The sequence below is a fragment of the Phoxinus phoxinus genome (assembly GCF_949152265.1).
Source record: "Phoxinus phoxinus genome assembly, chromosome: 1".
Taxonomy (NCBI): Eukaryota; Metazoa; Chordata; class Actinopteri; order Cypriniformes; family Leuciscidae; genus Phoxinus; species Phoxinus phoxinus.
Genome location: NC_136876.1, coordinates 51,734,576 through 51,760,905, shown reverse-complemented (window position 1 = coordinate 51,760,905; position 26,330 = coordinate 51,734,576). Strand labels below are relative to the sequence as shown.

Here is a 26,330-nt window from a genome sequence, read left to right as displayed (position 1 = left end):
TTCATGTCGGTGCATCCCTATAGATTTTCTGCTGTTTTCAGCTGTGTGTGCCGTTCTCTGGTGTGTGACAGGTATAAGATGTTAAACCAGGAGGAGGGTGAGTACTACAACGTGCCCATCCCAGAGGAGAGCGACATCAACCTGGAGCTGCGGCACAAGTTTGAGGTGAGAGACAACACACACACACACACACACACACACACTCAAGTGGTGAATTTTAAAGCCAAATAACACAAATTCGCAATTTTATTATGCAAATTACACTATAATGTGACTCTCAAATATCAAATCCACTGTCAAGGTCACCAAAGTGTCCATGGTGGTTGGTGGGAAGTGTTTACTTATTGTACAATGAGTGTTTGGCTTCATAATGCCATAACTGTTTGCTTTTGTGTGTCTGTGTCTCTCTTTCTGGAAACTTCTCTAATTGATTCGTTTTTTTGGACCTCGAAGAGTCTTTTTGTGTCTTCATTCTCTCTCTCTCTCTCTCTCTCTCTCTCTCTCTCTCTCTCTCTCTCTCTGGGTATCAAAAGTATCAGCCAATTAACAGCTCATTACATTCCTTTTTTATCTTTTTTATTTTTTGTTTTGCACTGCCTATGCAAAATCTTTTTTTTCAGCAAACTTGCAATGGATCTACAACAAATAAAAACAGTTTAGGATTTGCACTGAGGCTTTACTCTTTATATATGTAAGAATGAATTGAAAAAAGTGAGGTGACAAGCAACACATGTTTGAACTTTGATCCTCTCGCATCATAGGAAAACAAATATGTATTTCACAAAAATTGTGATTTTCGTGAAAATCTGTTTTTCGACTAAGCAAGGATTGCGGTATTGAAAGGATTTAATTTTTTATCATTTTGTTTCAAAAACTGCTTTATCAACAACGAGCAGAAACCATGACTGGACAATCTTTCTGTTTACCGTCGTCTTTCTTGTCATTTGTCTGAGAGTAAGTGATTTGTCTGTGACTCAGTGTTGGTTTGACGGATCCTTCCTCCCTGCGTAGAGCTGTTTTACTCCTGATTTCCCGCAGTCTGAAGAGCAAAGAGCTTCTCAGTCCTCAGTTATCCGGCTAACATGCCAGTTTTTTCCCTCTTATAGGCCTGTCAGTTCAATTTCCACCTGCTGAAGGTATAGCCTGCTCGCCTCTCATCTGTCTCTATCTGTTCATCACAGAATATCACACTGATTATTTGTGTGGCTCAGGCTGCAACAAAGAAATCAGATTTACTAACAAATATGCACTCCAACTTTCAGGTTTCTATTCGCTTTCACTTACACTATTCACACACACACACTTGCTCTCTTTATTTATTGTTCAAATGGAGATCCCCTGATATCTGACAACTGATCACTGAAAGAGGTGATTTCAAAGTGGTAATGATTAGAAGTAAACTGATATGGGGTGTAACGGTACACGGAAGTCAGGTTCGGATTTGGTGTTCGGTACAACAGAAAAAAGCAGCTAATCCCCAATGCTAGGTTTCTTTTCATTTATTTTGAACAGACTGTAGTGCAAATTACAGTTTGTTCCACCTAGCGTCATTTAGTCCCCTAGTTGGTACACGACAGCCTCCTTTAGTGTATTAAGCACTAAACAGTAAAGAGAATGCATTTTTGCATACACTGTTAAAAAAAATTAATCAGTTTAATCTACGGTAAAAAAAAAAAACGGCAGCTGTGGTTGCCAGAAATTTACTGTAAATAAATACAGTAGCAACGTTTTAGGTTTTACAAACTTAATTTAAAAGTACAGTTCATTGATATAATTTTAATTCACCAATCTATTAAAGTACTAATATCTGTTTTGTACCATTTTAATACACTTACAACCACCAATCACAGCGGTGATGAGAGTCACATGATCAATCAAAGCTCATCACAAGCAGATTTTCCACACGCTGAGAGAGTTAATACTAATATATAGAAGCTCATACACACAAACACTAAACATTATCATGTACAGTTAGATCGATCACAGTTATTTACCGTATATAGTACGGAAACTTTTTTCACTGTACATGTTTACGTCTTTTACCATTAAAATCACAATATTTTTTTTACAGTGTAGGTCATATTTTATTGTAGGGCTCATGAAAAAAACTACAAATATTTGGTCACAATCAGCTACAAAACTGAAAAGCATCTCTTCCCATTTCCAGGACACGCATATTTCATCACTAGACTGTAGTAGTGCGACTTCCACGACACAATTCGCCACAATGCCAAGTGATTTTGTCTCATTGCAACAGTGGAAACAACTTAAAATACTAATTTACGCTCATACAGAAAAGAGTACGACATCTTTCAAAACTTAAAAAGGTATGTTTTTATTTGTGTACTCTCACAAAACATTGTGCTTTTTTAAAAATAAAGAAAACAAACAGGATGCCATCTCAGTTTCCTTTCCATAAAGGGTTATGATTCCTGTAATGGCGGTTATCAAACAGCAATACATTATCGCGCGCGGATTGGAGTGTGGATCCCTGTGGGACGAATACATGTACTGTTACACCCCTATTATATAGCCATTGTGTGGCAACGGTGATGAATGTGACATGCCAATTGGATGATAATGCAATGCAAAATTAATATTGTATTTTACAAGTTATATAATTTTCCATTATACTACATAACTAAAAGGCTAAATGTATCAAATAATAGTTCAATTGGTTACACTTTATTTTAAGGTGTCATTGTTACAGTGTAGTTACATATTTAAGTAGTGAGTAATATTAAGTAACTACATGTACTTACTATAGTGTTAGGGTAGGATTAGGGTTTAGTTGAGGGTTAGTTGCATGTAATTATGCATAACTTACTGTTATTACTACGGTAAGTACATGTAACATATGTAACAAGGACACTGTAAAATAAAGGGTTACCGTTAAATATATCAAATAATCACGAGCCCCCTTCACATACACACACACACACACACACTATTTATTCTATTTGTGAAGCCATAAGCACTGCAGTTGTTAGTAAATAGGCAGAGCACAGGAGCTAAAGGACAGGCGCTGATCTTTTGGCTGTTTGTGATCTGCATTATAGTTTATAGAAGGCTTTCACACACACGCTGACCCTGAGCATGTTTCATGTGCATCCTGAACAAATGACACACTAGATCACGCCACAGAATAATGCTGCAATAAACAGTGTGTTCTCGTTCCACTGCTGACGTCCTGAAGAGCACTAGTGTTCGAGATGCATGAGCTCACTTACATGAGATCTCCAATAGAGGGCAGCACATCGTAACTCTTTTACTCGTTTACTGTCTCTCAAAGAGAAACATGCTAATGAAATGTCAATGTTTAATCCTTAAATTAATGCATGTAAGAATAGATTAATAATAATGCATTATTGTTACTCTGGACACTATATACAGTCAAGAAATACTGAAAGTTTTTGTACAGACTTTACAAAATATGGTCCCACTTTATATTAGGTGTCTTTTAAGTATTATGTGCATAGCTTAAATTGTGCTGCGTATATATTTATTGTCTACATACGTGTTATTACATTGTAATTACAATTGTAATTGAATCTGTAATGACATTTTTCCACATACAATTGACAATTGGGTTACACTTTATTTTAAGGTGTCATTGTACAAGTACTGATAATTATATATTTAAGCAACTACATGCACTTACTATAGGAGTAGGGTTTGGTTGAGGGTTAGTTGCATGTAATTATGCATAATTTACTGTTATTACTACAGTAAGTACATGTAAGCATATGTAACAAGGATACTGCTTAAAATAAAGTGTTATCGAAAATTGTATAACACTATTGTAATAATAACATAGAGACGCAGGGAATGATGTGGATAAGTGCATTGTTTCTCACACTATGCTTTAATACATAGAAATAACACTTTAGTTTGGGGACCAATTCTTACTATTAAGTGCTTGCTTATTAGCTTGCATATTACTAGCAGATTGGCTTTTTTTAGCACTTATAAAGCACATATATCAATGCCTTATTCTGCATGGCCATATTCTACAGCTCGTAATCTGAACAAATACCTCAAATAAACTACAACAACTGCCTTACTAACTGTTATAAGCAGTCAATTAGGAGTTTAATGAGGCAAAAGTGAATATGTGTGACACTTTATTTTAAGGTGTCCTTGATACAATGTAATTACACAAATTAGTATTGAGTAATATTGATTAACATGTACTTGCTACAGGGTTATGGTTTGTTTTAGGGTTAGTTGCTTGTAATTATGCATAAATTACTACAATAAGCGCATGTAACGTGTAACAAGGACACTGTAAATTAAAGTGTTACCAATACTGTATATCACAGAAAATGTCATTTAAATTCAGGTGACAAAACAGATTCCACTATGTTATATATTAGCAAAAAGAAATCCAGCTGTTTTTGTGCCTTTTTTTAGCACATAATAGTTTATGGTAGTGTTTGACAACTGTGATGTTTATGCTAATGCACTGATTTTGGTTTCCAGAAAATATGACATTAGTTTTTTTAAAATTGCGGGTTCATGTGTCATACAGTATGTGAGGCTGGTAAACCTAAAATCAGCCACACGATGGCTCTCTTCATAAGTGTATTACCATGTAACATACGCTTTTATCCATAGTCTTTTACAAATGAGGAATAAAGCATCAAATATTGATGCTAAGGAACGTGAGGTTTGAATAGAATAGCAACATAGAAAAAGCACTAGCTAGAACCTGCACTCAAATATTTTAAGAGTGTGATGATGTGTATTGTATATATATATATAAACACATCACTGCACTGATTCAATTATTAATGCAGCTGCAAATTAGTCACAGGTAACGTCTCAGGACATTAACACCTGCATATAATATACATGTTTGTCATTTCTAGAGGAAATAATTAACAATCTGAGGGGATTTTTTTATCCGCAGCTTTAAATTAAACCGGCATCTTTAATTATTCCTTGGCATTTCTCTGTCATGGTGTCGGTCAGAGGACACACAGGTCTCAATGAGGGTGATAATGTTACATTTCCATTATGAAATGATGATATTTAAAGTGCATTTTATTAGGATTTTAGAATGTCACATAGAGCGTCTTTAAGAGTTAATAAATGGCATTGTGCCTGTTCAAGCTAAAGGTATTGAATATTAATACAAATTGCTAAAAATATAAAAGAATATAAAAGAAAAACACATTTAATTATAACATTCCCCCCAAAACTGTTTTATTGTTAAAGTCATTGTTTAGACATAATGAAGAACACAAAAGGCATCTGTTTTGTAGACTTAAGGTCTGAAACTTTCACGTTAAAACATTTGGAGCGAGTTCGTTTTTCTGTGTTTTCCGCATCAGTAGCAAGCAATTGCAATTCAGAGCCACCGAATGACGAATACGAATAGCCTATCCACAACTGACCACAGTGGACAGCTATAAATAGCAGATAGAAGCAAAATAACAGGATTTTTTCAAAATGTTGACAAAAAACTATTGCGAAATGGCGGCGTTTCCATTTTTTTCTCTCGCGATAATCAGTCCAGACATCATGGCGACGGATGTTGGTAGGTTTATGTATATCTCAGACACCGCAATGGCCATTATTATTAATGGAAGGAGAGGTGTGTGTGTGTGTGTGTGTGTGTGTGTGTGTGTGTGTGTGTGTGTGTGTGTGTGTGTGTGTGTGTGTGTGTGTGTGTGTGTGTGTGTGTGTGTGTGTGTGTGTGTGTGTGTGTGTGTGTGTGTGTGTGTGTTATCCAATCATTAATGGCCAGGAAAGACTCTTATACTGTGAGCGGCTCATATGAGGAGTTTCTCCCTCAGTTCTGCTTCGAGATCTTGATTGTGGCGTTTCTCTGAGGTTCAGAATCCAGTATTCCTGTCATTATTTTGTCTTTTATGAGTTTAATGAAGAACTGTGTCTCGTCTTCTGTCCAAACACACCGCGTCCTCTACGTCAGGCGACTGTAAATGCACAAAAACTGTTTCCATTTTGCAGTTTTGCGAAATATTTATTTTTCAAATTGCCTGAAAAACCTCCTCATGCGAGCGTTAAAACTTGTTTGCGATAAATGGGAGTTTTTGCGAAATTGATGTGTTTCCATTGGGCGTATTTTCAATTTTCAATTTCAATTTGCGTAATTTGAAGTGTAATGTAAACGCGACAACTGTCGACTGTTGAGCCATGAAGAGTCTCACTCAGATCCACTACACACACACACACACAGTTAACAGATCTTCTCAAACATCTGACAGTCCATTCAGGAGACTTGTCATGATGAAAAGGCTATTGGTACATCTATCGACCTCTCAGATCTTCATTTAAAGGGTTAGTTCACCCAAAAATGTAAACTCTGTCAGTAATGACTCTCCCTCATGTTGTTCAACCCCGTAAGACTTTCGTTCATCTTCGTAACACAAATGAAGACATTTGTGATTAAATCTGAGAGCTGTCTCACTCCTCCATAGGCTGCTGTTGTTATTGAAATTTGCCGGCCCAGAAAGTTAGTAAAGACAATGTTTCCAAGTGACTACAGTGGCTCAACCTTAAGTTTATCAAGCGACGAGAATACGTTTTGTGCTCAAAATAATAAAAATAAGGACTTTATTCAACTCTTGATGTTCTTCAGTGTGGGCCTGAGTGAGTTCACGTAGTGTAACAGCGCAGCGCTTCGTCAGAACGGAGGCTCACTATTGGCCAGCATCACACACATGACCAGCGTCGGCCAATAGTGTGCCTACAGCAGACTTTTTCATTATTTGGACGATGGCCTCTTTCCCAGGTAAATTCAGCTTGAAACCTAAAGGGGTGTTCACACTGACAGCGGTTTGGAGAGATCGATCTCATGGCCATTTGAGGTGTCAGGAATGGGAGCAACAAAATGGAAAACTGTAGGGCTTTGAAATCGAGCGTGTAAAAACTAGGGGTGCCACAAAACCAGTCACATGGGTCAATTTATTTAAAGCTGAATAAATAATCTTTCCAGTGATGCGTGGTTTGTTAGGATAGGACAATATTTGGTCGAGACACAACTATTGTAAATCTGGAATCTGAGGAGCAAAACAATTTAAACATTGAGAAAATCTCCTTTCAAGTTGTGCATTTATGTTCACGATTGTGCTGCATTCACTCACAAAAATACATGTTTTATATATTTACGGTAGGAAATTTACTAAATATCTTCATGGATCATGATCTTAATATCCTCATGATTTTTGGCATAAAAGAAAAATGGATAATTTTGACCCGTACAATGTATAGTTGGCTATTGCCACAGATATACCCGTGCGGCTCCAGACTGGGTTTGTGATCCAGGGTCACATATTGTCTAGTTGAGCACACAAGACCCCAGGATTTTAGTCGAACTTGAACCACGAATACACAAAATGGAGGAGTTTTGTGGTTGAAATTTAAAAAAGAAACAAATCCTTCCCTCACGGGTCAATTTGACCCTCATAGGAACGAATGTAATGCGAGGAATGCTTCAGGACACACAGAAAAACCTAAAAAATGCTAAAACTTATGATGTGTATCTGAATGCATACTGACGAGAAACTGACTTTTCACAGCAGAAGTTTCAGTGCCAGACGTGTGTTTGAGTCTCGTGTGAAAGGTCCTGTGTGTGTGTTAGGTTACTGATCACTCTCCATCTCTCTTGTAGAAAGCCAGGCTCGGTCCCGGGAAGAAAGTCATCACTCCCTCGGATCACCGACGCTTCAGTTTACCATCCGGGAACATGGACAGAGTTCGGCTCAACGACTTCCATTTCCTGGCTCTTCTCGGCAAAGGCAGTTTTGGGAAGGTCAGTCCAAGTGTTTCACATGTACCGGATGTGGGCCGGATCTGGGCCGACACTATGTTATGCCTCCTAGTTTTTGTGGTCAGAATATCCATCTGTCAGAGAGTGTACCTAACAAACAAATATACATGTGTGATCAAGGATATTTAAACATTTTACTGAGTATTTTAAGTCTATTTTGCTGCAATGTAAAAAAAACCCCGAGCAAAACGTGCCGGCGCGTTTGCCGACCCCAGAGGGTTAAGTGCCTCAAAAGATGCTGGAATGTCCTTCAAAAGATCAACTTTGCAAAATCCAGCCACTAGTTCTTCCTCAGAAAGACTTTGTTTCTCAGTGATTAAAACCTCAAACCTCACGACTCCCTGAAAATAACATAAATTCAGCCAATAAGATTAGAGATCGCCATGTTTGGCCGATCACTGTGGTTTCTATTGATAAAGGTGTGCTCACAGATTTTGTGGGCATGAAAGGGCCATTGTCTCTTGTCAATAGTGTAGCAATATACTGTATAAAGCACTTCGCCTTCATGCAAAACTCCCGAACATGCGCATTCAAATTGTAATGACTTAATTTCACTTGCTAAATTTGGCCATGCAACAGTAAATATGACCATCATCCTTCCCTCGGGTCATTTTGACCCGGAAAATATTTGTGAATTTAAAAAAAAAATTGATTGTTCATTAGAGGGATCCGAGAACCCAGGACTTTTGTCTCACTTGAACCACGAATACACACAAATATCGAATGGATTCGGGGAGTTTTGTGGTTGAAATTTAAACAAGTAACAAATCCTTTGCTTGCGGGTCAATTTGACCCCCTTAGGAATGAATGGAAATCAAAATTCAAACAAAAAATGCTAAAACTTTACCCGAAAAATTATTTTATAATGTCTACATGTGTATCTGAATGCATAGTGAAGAGAAACTGACTTTCTCCCAGAGGACCCAGAGGAACCGCTTGTTTGCTCCATATAGAAATATAACGCCATCTAGAGTCATGAAATCATGAAATATCATGTTATATTATTATTTTTCCACAAGAGGTCGGCAAACCAAAATCAATGTAAGATTTTTTGAGCTGAATTAAAAGGTTTGTGCATGAAACTGTGAGTTATTTTGAATTTAAGTTGAAAGAAGGTGAGGAATGTGCTTTTACTAAGCACAAATTACTAAATTACTATTTATTTATTGATCAAATCTAGTGATTTAACGGTAAATAAAATACAAAATAACAAAAAAAAATATCCCCCCCAAAAATTGTATTAAAAATAGAAAAAAAAGTATCAAAATTAAATAATATAAGCTTTCTGAAAAAAAAAAAAAAAAAAGGATTATTTTAGGGCTTCCTCATGGGTCAATTTTTTATTTTTTTTTAACTAACCAATCACTCAGCGTGTGTGTTTGTTTTGACCACAGGTGATGTTGGCCGAGATGAAGTCCACCGAGGAGCTGTACGCCATCAAGATCCTGAAGAAGGACGTGGTGATCCAGGATGATGACGTGGAGTGCACAATGGTGGAGAAGAGAGTTCTGGCCCAGAGAGAGAAGCCCCCGTTCCTCACACAGCTGCACTCCTGCTTCCAGACCGTGGTGAGACAATCAATCTCTGGAGTTTAGATCAGCGCTTGCAATACTAGAACTACATAAAAACATCTAAATTTAATTTTCTCATCCTCATTCTGAAAATCTATGACTTTTTTTGATTTATGCATTACATGAAAGCTGGATAAATAATCTCTCCATTGATGTGTGGTTTGTTAGGATAGGACAATATTTGGTCGAGATACAACTATTGTAAATCTGGAATCTGAGGAGCAAAAAAATGTAAACATTGAGAAAATCTGCTTTAAAGTTGTGCATTTATGTTCACGATTGTGCTGCATTCACTCACAAAAATACATGTTTTATATATTTACGGTAGGAAATTTGGAACACGACATTTGATCAAATCCTTATGCACATCTTTTCCTATTCATATTGAACAAACATATATCAAGCCTTGTTTTTTCTAAATATGTTTTCTTTCAAACCTGATTTAATATTAATCAAACATATATTTCCTCAAAGACAAAAATATTCATATAAAGTAAAAAGATAATTTATTGTGAAGACCATATAGCTGTCATATTTAGTTTTAGTCATAGTTTTTGTGTTAAAGGGGTCATGACATGGGTTTTTTTATTTTATTATTATGTTCCCTTAGGTGTAATTATAGTATTACTATAGTTTTTTTTACAAAAAACTTTTAAAATGTAGTGATTTATGACCTTTTCCCACCCTGTTTCTCATCCTCTGATTCAAACAGTCTGTTTTGGGGGTGTTTCCCCTTTAAGAGTTCAGTGTTAACGCCCACTGTTATGATTGGCTAACGTAAGTGCCTATGCATCAATTATTAACGCCCCCAGCCAGAGGATTTGCGGATTCGGCGCAACTGTATAGTAGCGGGTGATGCATGCGAAGCGATGGCTCTTGCAATGATAAAACCTTATTATGTTTGAGCCGGAATCAGATGAGGAATAAGAGGAAAATGAACCATGACCACAACAACGAAGACTGGATTAGCCCGTGTCCACATGGAAAGTGAAACTATTTTGAATTAATAAAAAAATTGTAACCCGAGACACTTGAAAACGGATTATTGTTGCCTAATTATCCTATAGCTTAATTTGCTAACAGTTTAACATTATTTAACTAATTTCAATGACATGATAGGGTGTACCACAGACAAAAATGCATACACAGGCCATATTTGAAGATGCAGCATTGATAAAGGCAACATTTTTAATTTTCTATCACATGTAGGCCAACGTAACGTTACTAGACAAGCGACATATTTTCAAGATTCTCTTATACAAATGTGTTTATATTAGCCAGTGATAAAAAGTAAGTTTGCAACGTCGTTTTGAGCCCAGAATAGTCGGCACAGACTTATCTTTGAGCAACAGTTTTCTAGCAAAGCCAGCATCATATTGGGATTTTTTCTCAAAACAGTCATCCTTATAATGTAGGCTATAGATCCATTTTTCCCTGACGTCTGGATCTTTCGGCAGCGTATTCAAATATGTTGTTTGTCCACAGCCAGGAACAGCACATCTGCGGCATCGTAATTTCCCTGTACACAGACCCACTCGCTGTCCGTCGACTGAACACTTGTGAGGCGCGGGCGCGACAACGATACGAAATGAGCGTAGTTGTCTTGCGCTTAAAGCGGAACTGTCTGGTTCTGGAGGCGGTCGTATGCAAACGCTGGTACGTCACTTCGTACCGTGACGTCACTTCTTACCATGGATCCAGAACGAGCTGTATTTAGAGCTTGATTAAATAAATGATTCGTTTATAATGGGGAGGACGTCTTAAGCTATGAAACTTGCAGGACGTTTTAATGGTACAAAGACCTCTTATATACTAAAAGATCAAGGCAAATTTGGTTTCTCATGTCATGACCCCTTTAAGTTTATGGATTGTGTTGTATTTTTGCTCTCTGTGTTTATTAAATGTGTTTTTGTTTTTGGTTCGTTCATTCGGAGTCACGCATCTCTCATCATTTGGATTATACAAGCAACCCCTGACGACAATCCCATACAAATAATTGATGTATTTTCCAAAATGTTGCTTAATGTAGGTCGATATAATCATTTTTACAACTTAACTTCACCAATAAACAAAAGCTAAATAAGCTTTAATATGACAGTGCATTTTTTTACTTAAGATAAATAAATAAAAAATTGTAAACCGTAAACATTCACATAAACAAAAGCTAAATTAGCTTTAATATATATATATATATATATATATTTTTTTTAAGTCAATGTTTAATTTAGTTTGCGTACTATAAATAAAGACAGCTTTAAAAGACCTTAATGATTATTGTAATCTTGTGATGCTTTAAAATGTAAAGTCTTATTTTCTCCTACCTACTAAAAAAAAAACACCAGGAAAATTAATAAACCCCACAATATTTATTTATGTCTGCAGTCAGTCAAGTGTTCTGCACAATAACACTCTGGTGTCAATAGAAATACCATGTAAACAAAATTATTTATAAAAAAAAAAAAAAAATTGTGAGCCGAAAACAGGAGACCACGTTTTTCACTTAGTCCAGTATTAACATGCACTTTTACATGCACTCTTTTTTTTAACATGCACTCTTTTAATTTTTTTCAGTGCATTTTTCATATCATGTGACCAAACATAACGGAATTATGACTAGTTCCAGTGCCATATGTGATTTCACTCTGTTCCTCACACAAAGCTATTGTATAGCTTCATAAGACTTCTTTTATACTGTTTTACTGTGTTTTTGGAGCTTAACAGTGACCTGTCATTGTGGAGAAAAGGGCTGCTTGGATTCTCTAATTCTCTATCTGTGTTTCAATGGAAAATGTATGTAAACAGCAGATACGAATGTGTGTGTGTTTTGGGTTTTTTGCATGCGTCAGACAGGGAAAGCTCCTCTCAGTTTGGGGATCCTGCTCATGAATAATGCAACAGATCCCAGCATGGCCTCACTGAATATTCATGAGCTGAATGCAGACAGCAAACCAGCCATCATGTCCACTCGCATCTCACTCCAAACAAACACTGTAAATCCCCGAGGGATGGTCACAATGCTCCTGCAACACAACTGTCCGAGTGAGCTGCAACACAATACACAACACAAATATTAAAGCCCAAAAATATGTATCTATGCAACTTTCGTGAAGTTTTATGCAATAATCGAGGAACTGCTGCCGGACCAGCAGCGCAATGATATTACACACTTAGTGCCGGTCACGTTGGAAGTTACCGAGCTGGGGACTATTTTCAGGCGCTGCGTGATATCATTGCGCCGCTGGTACGGCAGCAGTTCCCTGATTATTACGCAGGAATGAGAGAATAGGTCCTAGTCATATTGGCCGCAACTTTTCACTTTCCGTCGGTCTTAGTACACGATGTAACTACAGAAGAGTCAAGGTTTAAATAGGAAAAATATCTAAACTCTTTGGTAATTTTTTTTTGAGAGAGATGCTAACGGTCTAATCTGATTCAATGATCTATGCTAAGCTATGCTAAAAGTGCTACCGCCTGACACGGAGATCGGCTGAATGGATTCGAAAACGGTAAAACTCATCCGTTTAACTCACGGGGAGCTGGAAAATTAGCCTTTTTCACAACACGTCGGCCATATTGGCGGCACTGAACGTAAACAATCCCACTGTACTGAACTGAACCCGCAAGTTTGGCTGATTATTGCTGCTGAAAAATGGTAAATTATTGTCGTGTTTTGGGCTGTACTATTCGGTTGCACCGGGAACAGCATTTGGAGTTCTATAGACTCCCAAAAGTTAAGGAGAAGAGTGCAAAACACTGAGGAAAGACGGCGTTTGTGGTTGAGGCACAGCATCACCTCATCAACCACAGTAAATGAAGTAGTTGACTATGGCTAACATGTTAAAACTAAAAGTAATATACGTTCACATTGTCAGTCCAAATCCGATTATTTTTGTAACCGATTGGATAAAAATTGTTGATGTCCACACTGTGTATCGCAACTGTTCAGATTAGATGTGTGTGTCCATGCAGCTCTTTCGGTTTCCGGGAATATCTGCATTGGTTTCTATGGCAACGACGTTGCGTTGACAAGCATACGACAAAAACAACAACCGCAACATAAGGGGGTTTGCATTTGCAATAAAGATGTTGTCTTGTTTAAATTTTACAACATTACAAAGTTGCGCGAAATCAGTCAGAATGAAACAGATTTCCAGATATGCGATTTGAATCGGATTTCATGTGATTTTTTTTGCTGTTCACGTTAGCTAATTGACCGTTCGCAAAGACCCGCCCCCCTTAGTTACTGTCGCTATGTCCGACAAGCTAAGCCGCTCTCATGCCACACCATGTTCTCACGCAGAGAAAAACACATCGCGGAGCAGAGAGACACTGACAACACACTGACAGACAGGACAGACCAGCTTACTTTTGATATTAAACAAAGTCTCACCTTTAAATTTGGTAATTTTTTTAAAGAAATGTAAACAATAAATAGCGTTTTGTGGCTCTTTAATGTGTCGTGACAGATCGCTGTGTCGCCTCAGTTAAAGCTGCTCGTGAACCGATCATCTCTTCCTTCTAGTTCATTTATAGCATCAAATAAACATGAATGAACATCAGAAGGAATGTTGTTTTAAACAGTACAGAACGGAAAGACGTCAGTACACTCCGCTTCTCAAGTTCAAATCCTCGTTAATCTACTAACTCTCCTGACTGCTTTGTCGGACAAAATGGCAGATTGCGAAGTATGATTGGTCAGATCACCTGTCAATCAAGCTCCCTGCGAAGAGTCAATTCTGATCAAATTTCAATCGGATATGCACAAAAATTTGATTTGAACTGAGTCTGAACGTAGCCTATGTCAGGATAAGAAATATAAGGAAGATTCGTCTGGTTGTCAATCCACGACAAAGAAGAGCTTGTACGGATTTTTACCACATATTTAGTTTGTCAAAATTTGGCGCCCTTTCCTGCACACCAAGTCATTCTCTATATGATTTAGCAGCTTCCACGTGTTTTCCTGTGCTTTAGACATCATAAATGAGTGTAACAATGTGTTCAGTAGTTCATTAAAGGGGTGGTTTACTGCTTTTTTTCTTTGCATGATTGTATTTATGGGGTGCAATATAACATGTCTTCGTTTTTTTTTTTTTTTTTTTAGCCTTATTTTTCATAAATTTGACCTTTATTGGCAGCCGCTTTCTCCTCTGTCATTTGAACGACCGGTTGACTTCCTGATTCTATGAAACCACTCCCCCAGAAACACGCATGGGCTCAGATTGGTTAGTTGGGCCGGTGCGTTGTAATTGGCTAAACTGCGTAGTGCACGTTGTCCGAAAACTTCACGCCCATCACCTTTACGGGCGAAAGTCGCATGTGCTCCGGTCAAATGTAAATAATGTTGTCAATACTGCCGTCAGTTTGAGCCAGAATCAGACCCAGAAAGCGGCAATGAAGAGAGTCAAGCAGAACCTCCCCAAACACGGCTCTTACAAAACGTTTCTGAATGGTACATTTTTTTTATTATTATTATTCTATTCTACTATTATTATATAATAATTTCGATACGCTGTTACTTGAAAATGCCACTGCTGACACTTGTTAGCTTTTGAGATACGGGTTTCTCCTGATTAAACATTTAATATAACTGAATAAATGACTGAGTAATACCGCAGCTGAAGTTTGCTGTTGCGATTACATATATATATTTTTTTACTTTACACGTTTGTCTTACACACAAAATAGCATCGAACTAACTGGCTACTATAAACAAACAGCTTTGGCATTCGTTTACGTTCTTGATCAAATCGAAAAATTACTTCATAAAGTATACATGGAAAATACATTTACAAAATTAGTACATAATTACAAATTGCAGGTTCAAAATGTTTGTACGCGTTTGTCATAGACACACGAAATAGCATAACTAAGTGGCTATAACGCGAGCGCTGGCATTTGTTTACGTCCCTGATAAAACTAAAACTACGTCTGAAATTATACATGCAAACATTTAAAATGATTAAGTCTTACTTACAGGTTGTGGCCCAACAACGGCTGCCTCTGCGTTTAAAGTTGGAACTGCTTCATGTATTAGTCACAGTTTCTTGTTTAATCCGGCATTGAATTCGTGGAGATTCTGGAAGCTGTCTTCCGTAAAATGCGCAGCACAGAGAGCTACGATTGTAATTTTCAGGAACATAATAAAACAGAAATTGTAGCCATTGTTGACGAACTACAGCGTCCATAGGAAGCCCGAACACCGAAGACATGACAGCTGCGTGAGAATAACACACTTTCGACGGCATGGCTACAGCTCTCCACTTTAATTCTTCCTCTTCCACAACGCCGCAGAAATATGGCCACGCCCCATTTTTTGCATATTCCGGAGGGAGGGTTGATGTAAATGTATGGGTTAGCTACGTATAAAACCCGGGAAGTATCTCGTTGTAGTCCCATTCGAGTCGTTTTTGTAGGCATTAAACTTCCTGATTTTTAAAAGACAATATATCTGCTTACGTTGAACTTTCAGCACAGCAACTTTGCAGATACTGTTCATGCACCAACAGCAACATTACACACTATTTAAAACGAAAAAAGTGAAATCGCAATCAACCACCCCTTTAACAGTGCAATCCATGCAAACTAACGTTAGTGAAGCGGCCAGAGGGATCTTTCTGCAACCAGCTAAGCTCCGCCCACAAAAAACATCACCATATTTACTAACTGAAAAGGGGTCTATAGCTTCAATGAACAATATCAATGAGATCAAACAAGGGGTGTTGTGTAGTGATACATAGAACTGTTGGTAATAAAACACAGCGATTGACCAATCAGAATCAAGGATTGGAACTAACCGTTTTATAAGTCGTGGTAGTGTCCTTAACTAACCGGCCCACACACATAAATCAATGCGCTTCCATACACACACTCACACAAATACCTTAGTCTATTACTTCTTCAGCATTTATTAATCTTAGTTCATATTAATTTCAACATTTACTAATACATTATTAAAATCAAAGGCCGTATTTGTTAACATTAATGCTCTGTGAACTAACATGAACACACAATGAACAGCTGGATTTTTATTAACTAACATTAACAAAGATTAATAAATACTGTAACTAATGTATTGCTCATTGTTAGTTATTATTATAAGTTTTTATTGAATAGGATAAACCCCTTGAGATGAACCATCTCGTTTTCGAGGGGGTCCTAACAATGTTCATGTTAGTTAATATAAGTAATGTTAACTAATTAACCTTATTGTAAAGTGTTACCATAAATAAGTAAGTCTGAATGAGGTAGTTCACTATTAGCTAATCAATAATTTTAAAAAAGTCATACCTCAAAGAGAACTACTATATACGGGTCCATAATTAATGAGAGTAATACACAATGTGTAATTAATAAATAAAATATCATGGTAACTTGTACTGACTCAAGTTCTACCAAATCTAAATAAACTGCTAAAAAGATAATATTGTCTTAGTGACAAATAAGCAGAATTTGCTACAGAAATGTAGAATACATCACATTAAAACAACTTGAAATGACCGAACCGTCAGGCCATCCGTACCGTTGAGAAGCAGATATTCCAGAAACACTTCAGTCGTGTCATCATTTGAGTAATGTATTAGTCAATAAGCCATCCATCGTGTCTGGTTGCTAAACTAATCAACTTTCTTGATCTCCTGAAACCTGGTGTGGTCACTGTGTCTGTTATATGTCAATAACATCTGATCTGAGGTCAGGATTGACTCAGGACTGAAAACTGTTCATATTCTGCTGCTGTACTATTTATATCATTTGTGTTTTGTCAGGATCGTCTGTACTTTGTGATGGAGTACATTAACGGTGGAGATCTGATGTATCACATCCAGCAAGTGGGCAAGTTTAAGGAGCCGCAAGCCGTGTAAGACACGTACTATCAATCAACACACACACACGAGTACAGACTAACGATGGTTAGAACACACCGGTTTAGATGTGATGGAACATGCTGGCGTGTCCAAACAGTGTTTGTGTGGATATGTTTGCAATGTTATACTAGCATAATGCATGCTAAGTAGTGCCTATAATATAATATACAGCTAAATTAAAAATCTTCATCATAAACATCTCACAGAGTAGTATGCTATTGTTGCATGACCATTTACACATGTATAACTCCACAAGTGGCGTCCACTTATGATTAGTATTTCCATTTATAATTACATTTAATGTGGAAAACACTTAAAGTGTCCTTATGCTATTTTAAATAGTCATAATTTAGTTTTTTGGAGGTCTCCCACTAAAGGTTTACATTTGAAAAAAAAAAAAATAATGACAGTAAACGTTTCATAAAGTGATTCCAGCTAAACTATATTAGTTCAAACATCCAAATTTGTCAAGCTGAAAAAATGCTTAATATTCTAAGTAAATACAACTTAACTGAGTCCATTTAAAAAGATAACTCAAAAAGTCAAATTAAGCAAACACCTTTTTTTTTACATTAAATAATGATTTGCTTTAGATTCTTTAAATCTGAATCAATTAAATGCAGTGCAACAAATACTACCATGTTAAATACAGTATTTAAACAAAATATTTTTGTCACTTTAGTTATGCGATTATGGTTTTTTTTACATTTTAGGCGAATGTAAACAAGAATTTGTATGGAAATGTGCTTAAAAAATGTCACGATGCGAAAACACATACAGTATAAAAGACTGTCAGCATGTTCATATTTCTAATGCCACGCACAGAAAGTTTTAAACATTTGTTCAATGAACACTCATGAATAAATCTGCAAACATATAATGAGGAAACATACGATGCTCGTGTTCATAAAAGAGCTGCTCCTGAAATACAGGTGAAACTGGTGCAAATATGGTGCAAAAGTTCATTTATGTCAGTAATTCAACTTAAAAGGTGAAACCAATATATTATATAGACTCATTACATGCAAAGTGAGATATTTCAAGCCTTTATTTGTTATAATTTTGATGATTATGGCTTACAGCTTATGAAAACCCCAAATGCAAAATTAGAATATTGTGAAAAGGTTTTAATAGCATAATCATCAAAATTATAACAAATAAAGGCTTGAAATATCTCACTTTGCATGTAATGAGTCTATATAATATATTAGTTTCACATTTTAAGTTGAATTACTGAACTAAATGAACTTTTGCACGAGCTGTTCATATAGTTGTTGTAATGTTTGTCTGCGCTCACAACATTTTTTCGCCTGGTCAACAGAGGCGAGACAAATTCTGCTGGAATAATCAACGCTTGAACAAAGGCACATTTGTTTCCTTTGCTTCTTGTAAGGACTGTGACACCAGACTGAGAATTACCACACACACACAAAAAAAGTCCTTTACATCCTTTTGAATGTGTGATGCTGACTAATCTACTCTGTGGTGTGTCGGCAGATTCTACTCGGCAGAGATTGCTGTGGGACTGTTCTTTCTTCATAGGAAGGGAATTGTTTACAGGTGAGTGGATTTACAGTAACTTTATTTTTTTTATTTTTTTTTAAGTATTACATAGTAATTTCCGAGCACAGTAGATCTCATACAGTAGATGTAAGTCACATCTTGTCGGTGTGTCACCATCAGTGGAAAATACACTTGATTGGAGCAGATGTGACTCTTCACATGATCAAATTAGATTTGCTTAGAACGGAGAAGGTGTCAAGACAGTGCTATTTAAATCCCATTTACAGCTGTGACAGAAGGGAAAAGAGAAAAGCAGAGAAAGACCCTCAGTTTGTTCACTATATAATTGCTGTAAATTCAGGACAAAGACCCCATGAAATCACAGGCCCTGTTAACGCCTGGTATTAAAGGATTAGTTCACTTTCAAATAAAAATGTCCTGATAATTTGCTCACCCCCATGTCGTCCAAGATTTTAATGTCTTTATTTCTTCAGTCGAACAGAAATTAAGGTTTTTGAGGAAAACATTCCAGGATTTTTCTCCATATAGTGACTTCAATGGCAACCAACGGGTTGAAGGTTAAAATATGAGTTTTAGTGGAGCTTCAAAGTCTCGACACGATCCCAGTCGAGTCCTATCTAGCGAAACGATCGGCCATTTAAAAAAATAAAAAATAAATATATACTTTTTAACCACAAATGCCCGTCTTGTACCATCTCTGAGATGTATTGTATGTTGAATGACACATATTTATATGTATTTGTGTCAGTTTATTGCTTAAAATGGTCCTTACATGGTGCATCTCAGAGATGGTACAAGACGGGCATTTGTGGTTAAAAAGTATATAATTTGATTTTTTTTTTTTTTTTGAAAATGGCCGATCGTTTCGCTAGATGAGACTCTTATTTCTTGGCTGGGATCGTGTCGAGACTTTGAAGCTGCACTGAAACTCACATTTGGACCTTCAAACCCGTTGGTCGCCATTGAAGTCACTATATGGAGAAACATCCTGGATGGTTTTTCTCAAAAACCTTAATTTCTTATCGACTGAAGAAAGAAAGACATGGACATCTTGGATGACATGGGGGTCAGTAAATTATCAGGACATTTTTATTTGAAAGTGAACTACTACTTTAAGATGTGTTTTGGCCAATCGGATCACAAGTAGATGAGGGAGACACATACACCAGGTTTACACCTGGTGTTTTAATCTGGCTCTTTTGTCCACTTTCAACCACTTCTGTCCTGTTCCCTTTCGAAAGGGACCTCACACTGCGTCCCCTAGAGGGCGCTATGGGGAATGCCTCTGGCATCACCAGTGTCTGAAGCATGAGTCTAAACACAACAATGAACTTGACATTGGCAGACGGCAACCTATGACGTGACCACTGGTGCGACCGTGAGTATAACAGGCAGCTGTGAAATACGTAATCCTCTTTCTTGTCTTCAGGAGACCGTCTGTTTGAGCGTCTGTCTAAATAGGCAAACTATGGCCAGCACTAGCATTATGAATCTTAGGAAGTGTGTTCATCCGTGTCAGCCTTTGCTGACACCTGATGACACGCATGATATGTACGTAATGTGCCTGGGCAAGGAGCATGCACGCTCAGTCCTTGAGGGGGACGTATGCGTGCATTCAAAGCAAGCGCTTTTCCATGAGGAAGCTTTGCTCTCGATTGTCCCTTTTCTCAAAGGAATCGGGACACCCATCTGTACCTCGCGGTTCAGGACTTGCTACAGCTGAGGCGAGTAGGAGACTAAAATCGTGGGGCTCGCAGGTGGAGCCCCCAGACAAGTTCCTACAATTGAAGAGTCGCTGGCCAGTTATCTATCGGGCAACTAAGCTTCTGCATGTTACATCACGTCTGAATGGCAGAGCATATGTGGCAACAGGTCAGGCTGGGGCGGCTTTGCACACGGTGGCCATGCTGCAAGCCTACCAGGTTGACCTGCTGAAGGACCTGGATCAGGCCGCTTATTAGTGTGTCAGGCTGCTAGTCCTGTTATGTAGTTTCCTTGACAGGTGTAGGCTGTAGAGTATTCCTCTGTATTTAGCCATAGGCTGAGTGGTTAGGCTCTCTGTGAGCCTCCTTGGCTACTGCGTGGGTTGTTAGGCCTCCTCTTGCTAGAGAGAGTTATCTTTATTGAGGCCTCCACGCCCTTGAACTCCACTAAGGCAGCAATTGCAAGTTGTAGGCTCTCTGTGAGCCTCCTTGCAAGATGTCCTGGCATTGTCAGGTCTCCTCTCGATTTAGAGAGTCTTCATACTGAGGCCTCCACTCCTAGAGCTCGACTAATGTTTGCTAAGTTGTCAGTCTCTCTGTGAGCCTCCCTGGTTACTGCGAGCGCTGTCATGCCTCCTCTTACCAGAGATCTGCTAGTATAGCAATTGCGAGTTGTAGGCTCTCTGTCAGCCTCCTTGCAAGATGACCTGAGCGTCGGGCATTGTTAGGTATCCTCTCGATTTAGAGAGTCGTCATACTCCGCTTCTAGAGCTTGGCTAGGCAATAGGGTAGTATGCTAGGTTGTTAGGCTCTCTGGGAGCCTTCTTGGCTACTGACCTTAGTGTGGAGTGTTGCTAGGCCTCCTCTCATTATGAGAGTCATTGTATTGAGGGCCATTGCTTAGCAGGCCAGTTACACTGAGTTTATAGCTCAGTACTGCCCTTGGGTTAGAGCGTTGCTAGGCCTCTTTTTTAAGGCCTCCACTCTTCAGGGCTGTCTGAACACAAGTTCTGAGTGTTAGGCTCTCTGTAAGCCTCCTTGGACTCTGGCCTGAATATGAACGTAGTTAGGCTTTCTCTCACTCATCCTGTTATGGCCTTTGTTCTTGAGAAGCTCTGGTCTATGATCGCGTTGCTGGTGTGCAGCTTAGGGATGATAACTCCTTTGAGTCCTTTGACTTAGCTCTGCCAATAGGCTGTATATCAGCCAATATCCCTTCAGTATTCTGTTCCCCATAGCGCCCTCTAGGGGAGAGAGATCCCTTACGTCTCAGGTTACGCATGTAACCATGTTTCCCCTGAGAAGGGGAACAAGATGCTCGTCCCTTTGCCAGGCTTCGGGTTTTCCTCCACACGTTTCCTTCAGACAAGAAGTGGGTGACGTATTTCACAGGTGCCCTTTTATACTCACGGTCACACCAGTGATCATAGGCTGCCGCCTGCCAATGTCGAGTTCATTGTCGTGTTTACTAGGCATTCCCCATAGTGCCCTCTAGCGGATGTAGCGTCTTGTTCCCCTTCTCAGGGAAACATGGTTACTTTCGTAACCTGAGACAATTTCTTTAAGGGGAGGGTCTATGGGTTTTTTTCATACATTTATCTAATGGACGAAATCTAATGGACGAAATAAGCTCAAAAACATACGGAGAGCAGCAGCTTTGACCACTGCTAGACCAGCCAAACACAGTGAGTGTGTGTTAGAAATCAGGAATGGTGAGAGAACATTGTGCTTGATACGTTTTTTTGTTTGTTTTCAAACCAAACTTGGGTCTTCACCAGAAGGTTTAAATCCTGTCTGGCTAGCGTGCCTCCCTTAATGTTCTCGCATTAAGTCAGTAGACGGTCTTTTGTGGCACATGAGCGTTTACACAATGAAAGCAATCCGGTCTAATGCGTTTCCAACTCCCTCTGGAAGTGGTGGAAAGTGGACAAGCTCAGAGCGCTTTAGACCCGTTTACACCTGTATTTAGTGTCGTCCACTTGTGATCCGACCAAAACGCATCTTAATACCAGGTGTAAAGAGGACCACAGTTTTTTTTGCTTTTAGTCAATGTCTGTCGGTGTACACCTAAAGGTTGATGCCAGCAACAAGCTGTAATAAACTGTAATTCCCTTATGTTGGAAGTCTATAGGGCAAGACATTTGGAGGGTTTAAAATGAGTAATATTTTTTCCTCATAAAATATGAATTCTTCAGTAAAATAGTTGGATAGAGCATAACTTGTTTTAAACTTTCATCTCCCTGCTGTTATTTGTGATAGATATCCACATTCTAGAGGAATGCTAGCTGAATATGATTAAAATTTCTAGACATCATGACATGTGGAGAACTTATTTGTGCGCAAATAGAATCTCAAGTGTCATTGAAAACACATATTACTTGAGGTCCGAAACGCCCCAAGAATTGCAGTATGTATTATTCCTGTCAAGAGAATGAGTCACTCTGTGAGGAAAGGGGGGTGTAAGAAAGGCTGTTTATCTGCAGAGCTGTCTCGCTCGCCGTTCCCCGTCCCTGCAGGGCTTCTGCGTTCAGCTCGCATTAATCATGCTCTCTGATGATGAAGGCTGAGGTCGCCCTGACCTCGCTCACTGCCCACTCGCACACACAGCTGAACGCCACACTATTAACTGTCAGCTGAAACATCCGCTAGCTGAGGGGACTTTCATATAGCCTGGTCCTACCAGACTCTCGTACATGTCATTTGTAAAGAGAGTCCAGCCACTCCCCATTGACAAGCGTTAACTTCCTTGTAGGCGGGAACTCTGTTGAAGTTTAAAACTTCTGACACTCCAGAGACACTCTGGATCTGCCAAAACCAATCGCTAACGTTTGGTCGTGACGCACGACTCAACGTCATCGTTCTCAGCCACTCCCTCTGTTTGCTGATTGGACCGGTAAAAATTCTCCGGAGAAAACCCGCGAATACACCGCAAACCCAGACGTCGTACTGAAGGAAAATGAAAATTGAGTGGAAGTATGTAGGAGGCCGGAGCCAGGCTAACTTTCATACACCTCGGGCCTCATTTATTACCATAGCGTCGCACAAAACAGGCCCTGGAAGAGGCGTACGCCACTTCCGACGCATAAGTTGTGATTTATAAAAACAAACTTGACGGGAGATTTTGCGCACCTGTATGCAAACTCTGAATATATATATATATATATATTTGTAGTGGATGCAATGCTTTTCTTTTCTGTAGTGGATGCAGTTTTCCTGTGGCATGCTGTGTTTTAATTACAGCGTGTTAACTACAGCGAGGACTGCTTGGCTCATGATAATAAAAGCAGAACCCATAGTCTTGAGGAAATATAATATTTTCGCGCAAATAATCAAGTCAAGTCAAGTCAAGAATATTTGTATAGCGCTTTTCACAATACAGATTGTATCAAAGCAGCTTTACAGTATTAAATTAAAATAATAATAAAACGTCCATGTTTGGTAATGCTAATCAATAGTATTATTCATTGATAAATTAAATTGAATGTCCCCAACTGAGCAAGCCAAAGGCAACAGTGGCAAGGAAACGAAATAATGCTCAATAATGCACAATAAGGCCTATCTGTTTCCATTAAAAAATATAAAGCAATTAAAAATGCTATTTGGCCAGTGAAAAAAAAGATTTAGAGTAACTTTCTATTAAATGTATTTGATTTATTTATTCAAAAACAAGGCAAGGATAGGCAACTAAATGGGTTTTAGCAATGTAATGTGACGCACATTTATATCTCATATTTTCCTAATGTCTTGTACACTGTTAAACATTGTATCACGTGGATGAATTTGCATATGCAGATGAGATTATGCATAGTAAAACTAGGCGTTGTAAGGTCCATATATGGTAATGTTGCGCATGTTCTGGCGTAACTCACAGTTTTATAAGTCTGAATATTTTTGCTTTCGGGCGCACGTACACGTTTAGTAAGGATCCTACGCACAGTTTAACACATGGTTTGTTTATTCTGTCCTCAGAGATCTGAAGTTGGATAACGTGATGTTGGACGCCGAGGGCCACATTAAGATCGCAGACTTCGGCATGTGTAAGGAAAACATGTATGAGGGCATGACCACGCGCACCTTCTGCGGGACGCCGGATTACATCGCCCCGGAGGTGAGAGATGCATTACAACTAACAAAAAAACAGTAAAAAGTGTCCTACATTATTGTAAATATATCTAGTCGGTGAAAGAGTGCAAGAATATTCGTCTACAATAACTCTGTGTTTTCAGCTTCAGGATCATGAATATTGTTATTCTGGTGTCTCTATTGTCCTGTGCTTTGGGTTTCGAAGTCCAACACTATTCATTTACACACACAATGTAACACCAAATTTAGTATTTTAGTCAAAAATTGACATTTTTGTTAACCTTTTATCATCGTATGGTGATATGTATCATGAGGGTATCGTTACATCCGTCGTGTCGTGTGACTTTCTTAATTCTGTGGAAAACAAAAGGAGGTTTATCTCGGCTGTTCATCAATATAATGAAAGTCAGTGAGGAGTGAAGTCCAGCTCAAGAGTGAGTGATGGCAGAGATCTCCAGTGTTTTAATGGGTCTGGGGTGAGACTTGCTGAAAACCAGTGACCCGGACCCAGTTGTGATGCGTCTGTCATATTCACTGTGACTCCTCACGCTTGCTGACCTCTCAACCTCATAAACACATTAGACAACACAGGCTCGCTGGAAAAATTTGGACATTTCTGTAAAAAATGTTACAAAAAAAATATTTAAACAGATAAACAACATATTTAATCAGTAACAGTGTGTGTGTGTGTGTGTGTGTGTGTGTGTGTGTGTGTGTGTGTGTGTGTGTGTGTGTGTGTGTGTGTGTGTGTGTGTGTGTGTGTGTGTGTGTGTGTGTGTGTGTGTGTGTGTGTGTGTGTGTGTGTGTGTGTGTGTGTGTGTGTGTACAGGGCCACATCATTCACTAATAGCCACATTTTAAATTGCTCTCTTTTCCAAAAGCGATATTGACCTGGAGATTAGCGCTGTGACATTTCCACTGTGGCAGCTTGACGTGTGTGTGTGTGTGTGTGTGTGTGTGTGTGTGTGTGTGTGTGTGTGTGTGTGTGTGTGTGTGTGTGTGTGTGTGTGTGTGTGTGTGTAGGTGTACTGTAGCAGTGTGGGTAGCAGGAACATCATGCTCTCTTCCAGCGTCACGACACAAAAGAGATGCGCAGTGTGAAAAGCACACAGTATGTGGGAAGAGAGAAAGCAAACATAAACATGATGTATTTCTGGCAGGATCCTTATAGCTCAATGGAAGCTTTTTAAATAAACGGGGCAGTTTGATTCAGTGTGTGTGTGTTTGCGTGCGTGCGTGCGTGTGTGTGTGATTTGAGCAAACTTTCATCTGTTTTCATCTGTTAGCTCGTGTGTCATAAACTCTCTGCTTCACTTATTGATTCCCTCATGTCTGATCAGTGACCCTGATAATAATTTAAACAGAAGAGTCTGGGAAACACACACACACACACACATATATCATGGCACTGCACATGTGCGCTAGGTATTTCTGAATCTGACCGAGTTGCATTCAAAGGCGTACATGGCTAAAATGTTCTCATTAAACAGAGTATTGAAGTCCTACACCTCCTCGTTCAGTCATGTCCAGCTCAGTCTGACTCGAGGTGTTTACAGGACGCTTTTCAGTCTCATTGAGCCATCGATCCAAATATAAATGAGCTACTGTAAAGAGAAATACTCACTTTAACTCACACATTGATATTCAGCGCCCATGAGGAGAAGCTCTATTAGTTAGTGTGTAATGTTGCTGTTTGATCATAAACAACATCTGCAAAGTTACAGCGCTCAAAGTTCAAAGCAAAGGGAGATATTTGCTATTAAAGAAATCGCTTTTTAAGGACTACAAC

General features: G+C 38.6%; 1 protein-coding gene across 2 annotated transcripts in view; it reads left to right on the top strand.

Moving 5' to 3' along the window:
* prkcab (protein kinase C, alpha, b) overlaps positions 1–26,330 on the top strand; it is a 224,279-nt gene that overhangs the window by 179,678 nt on the left and 18,271 nt on the right. For both annotated transcript variants that reach the window (XM_079622867.1, XM_079622868.1), the window contains exons 8-13: positions 72–165; positions 7,640–7,780; positions 9,193–9,366; positions 17,133–17,224; positions 18,729–18,791; positions 24,428–24,566. In XM_079622867.1, the coding sequence (XP_079478993.1) occupies positions 72–165; positions 7,640–7,780; positions 9,193–9,366; positions 17,133–17,224; positions 18,729–18,791; positions 24,428–24,566 (703 nt within the window). The remainder of the gene's footprint in view (positions 1–71; positions 166–7,639; positions 7,781–9,192; positions 9,367–17,132; positions 17,225–18,728; positions 18,792–24,427; positions 24,567–26,330) is intronic.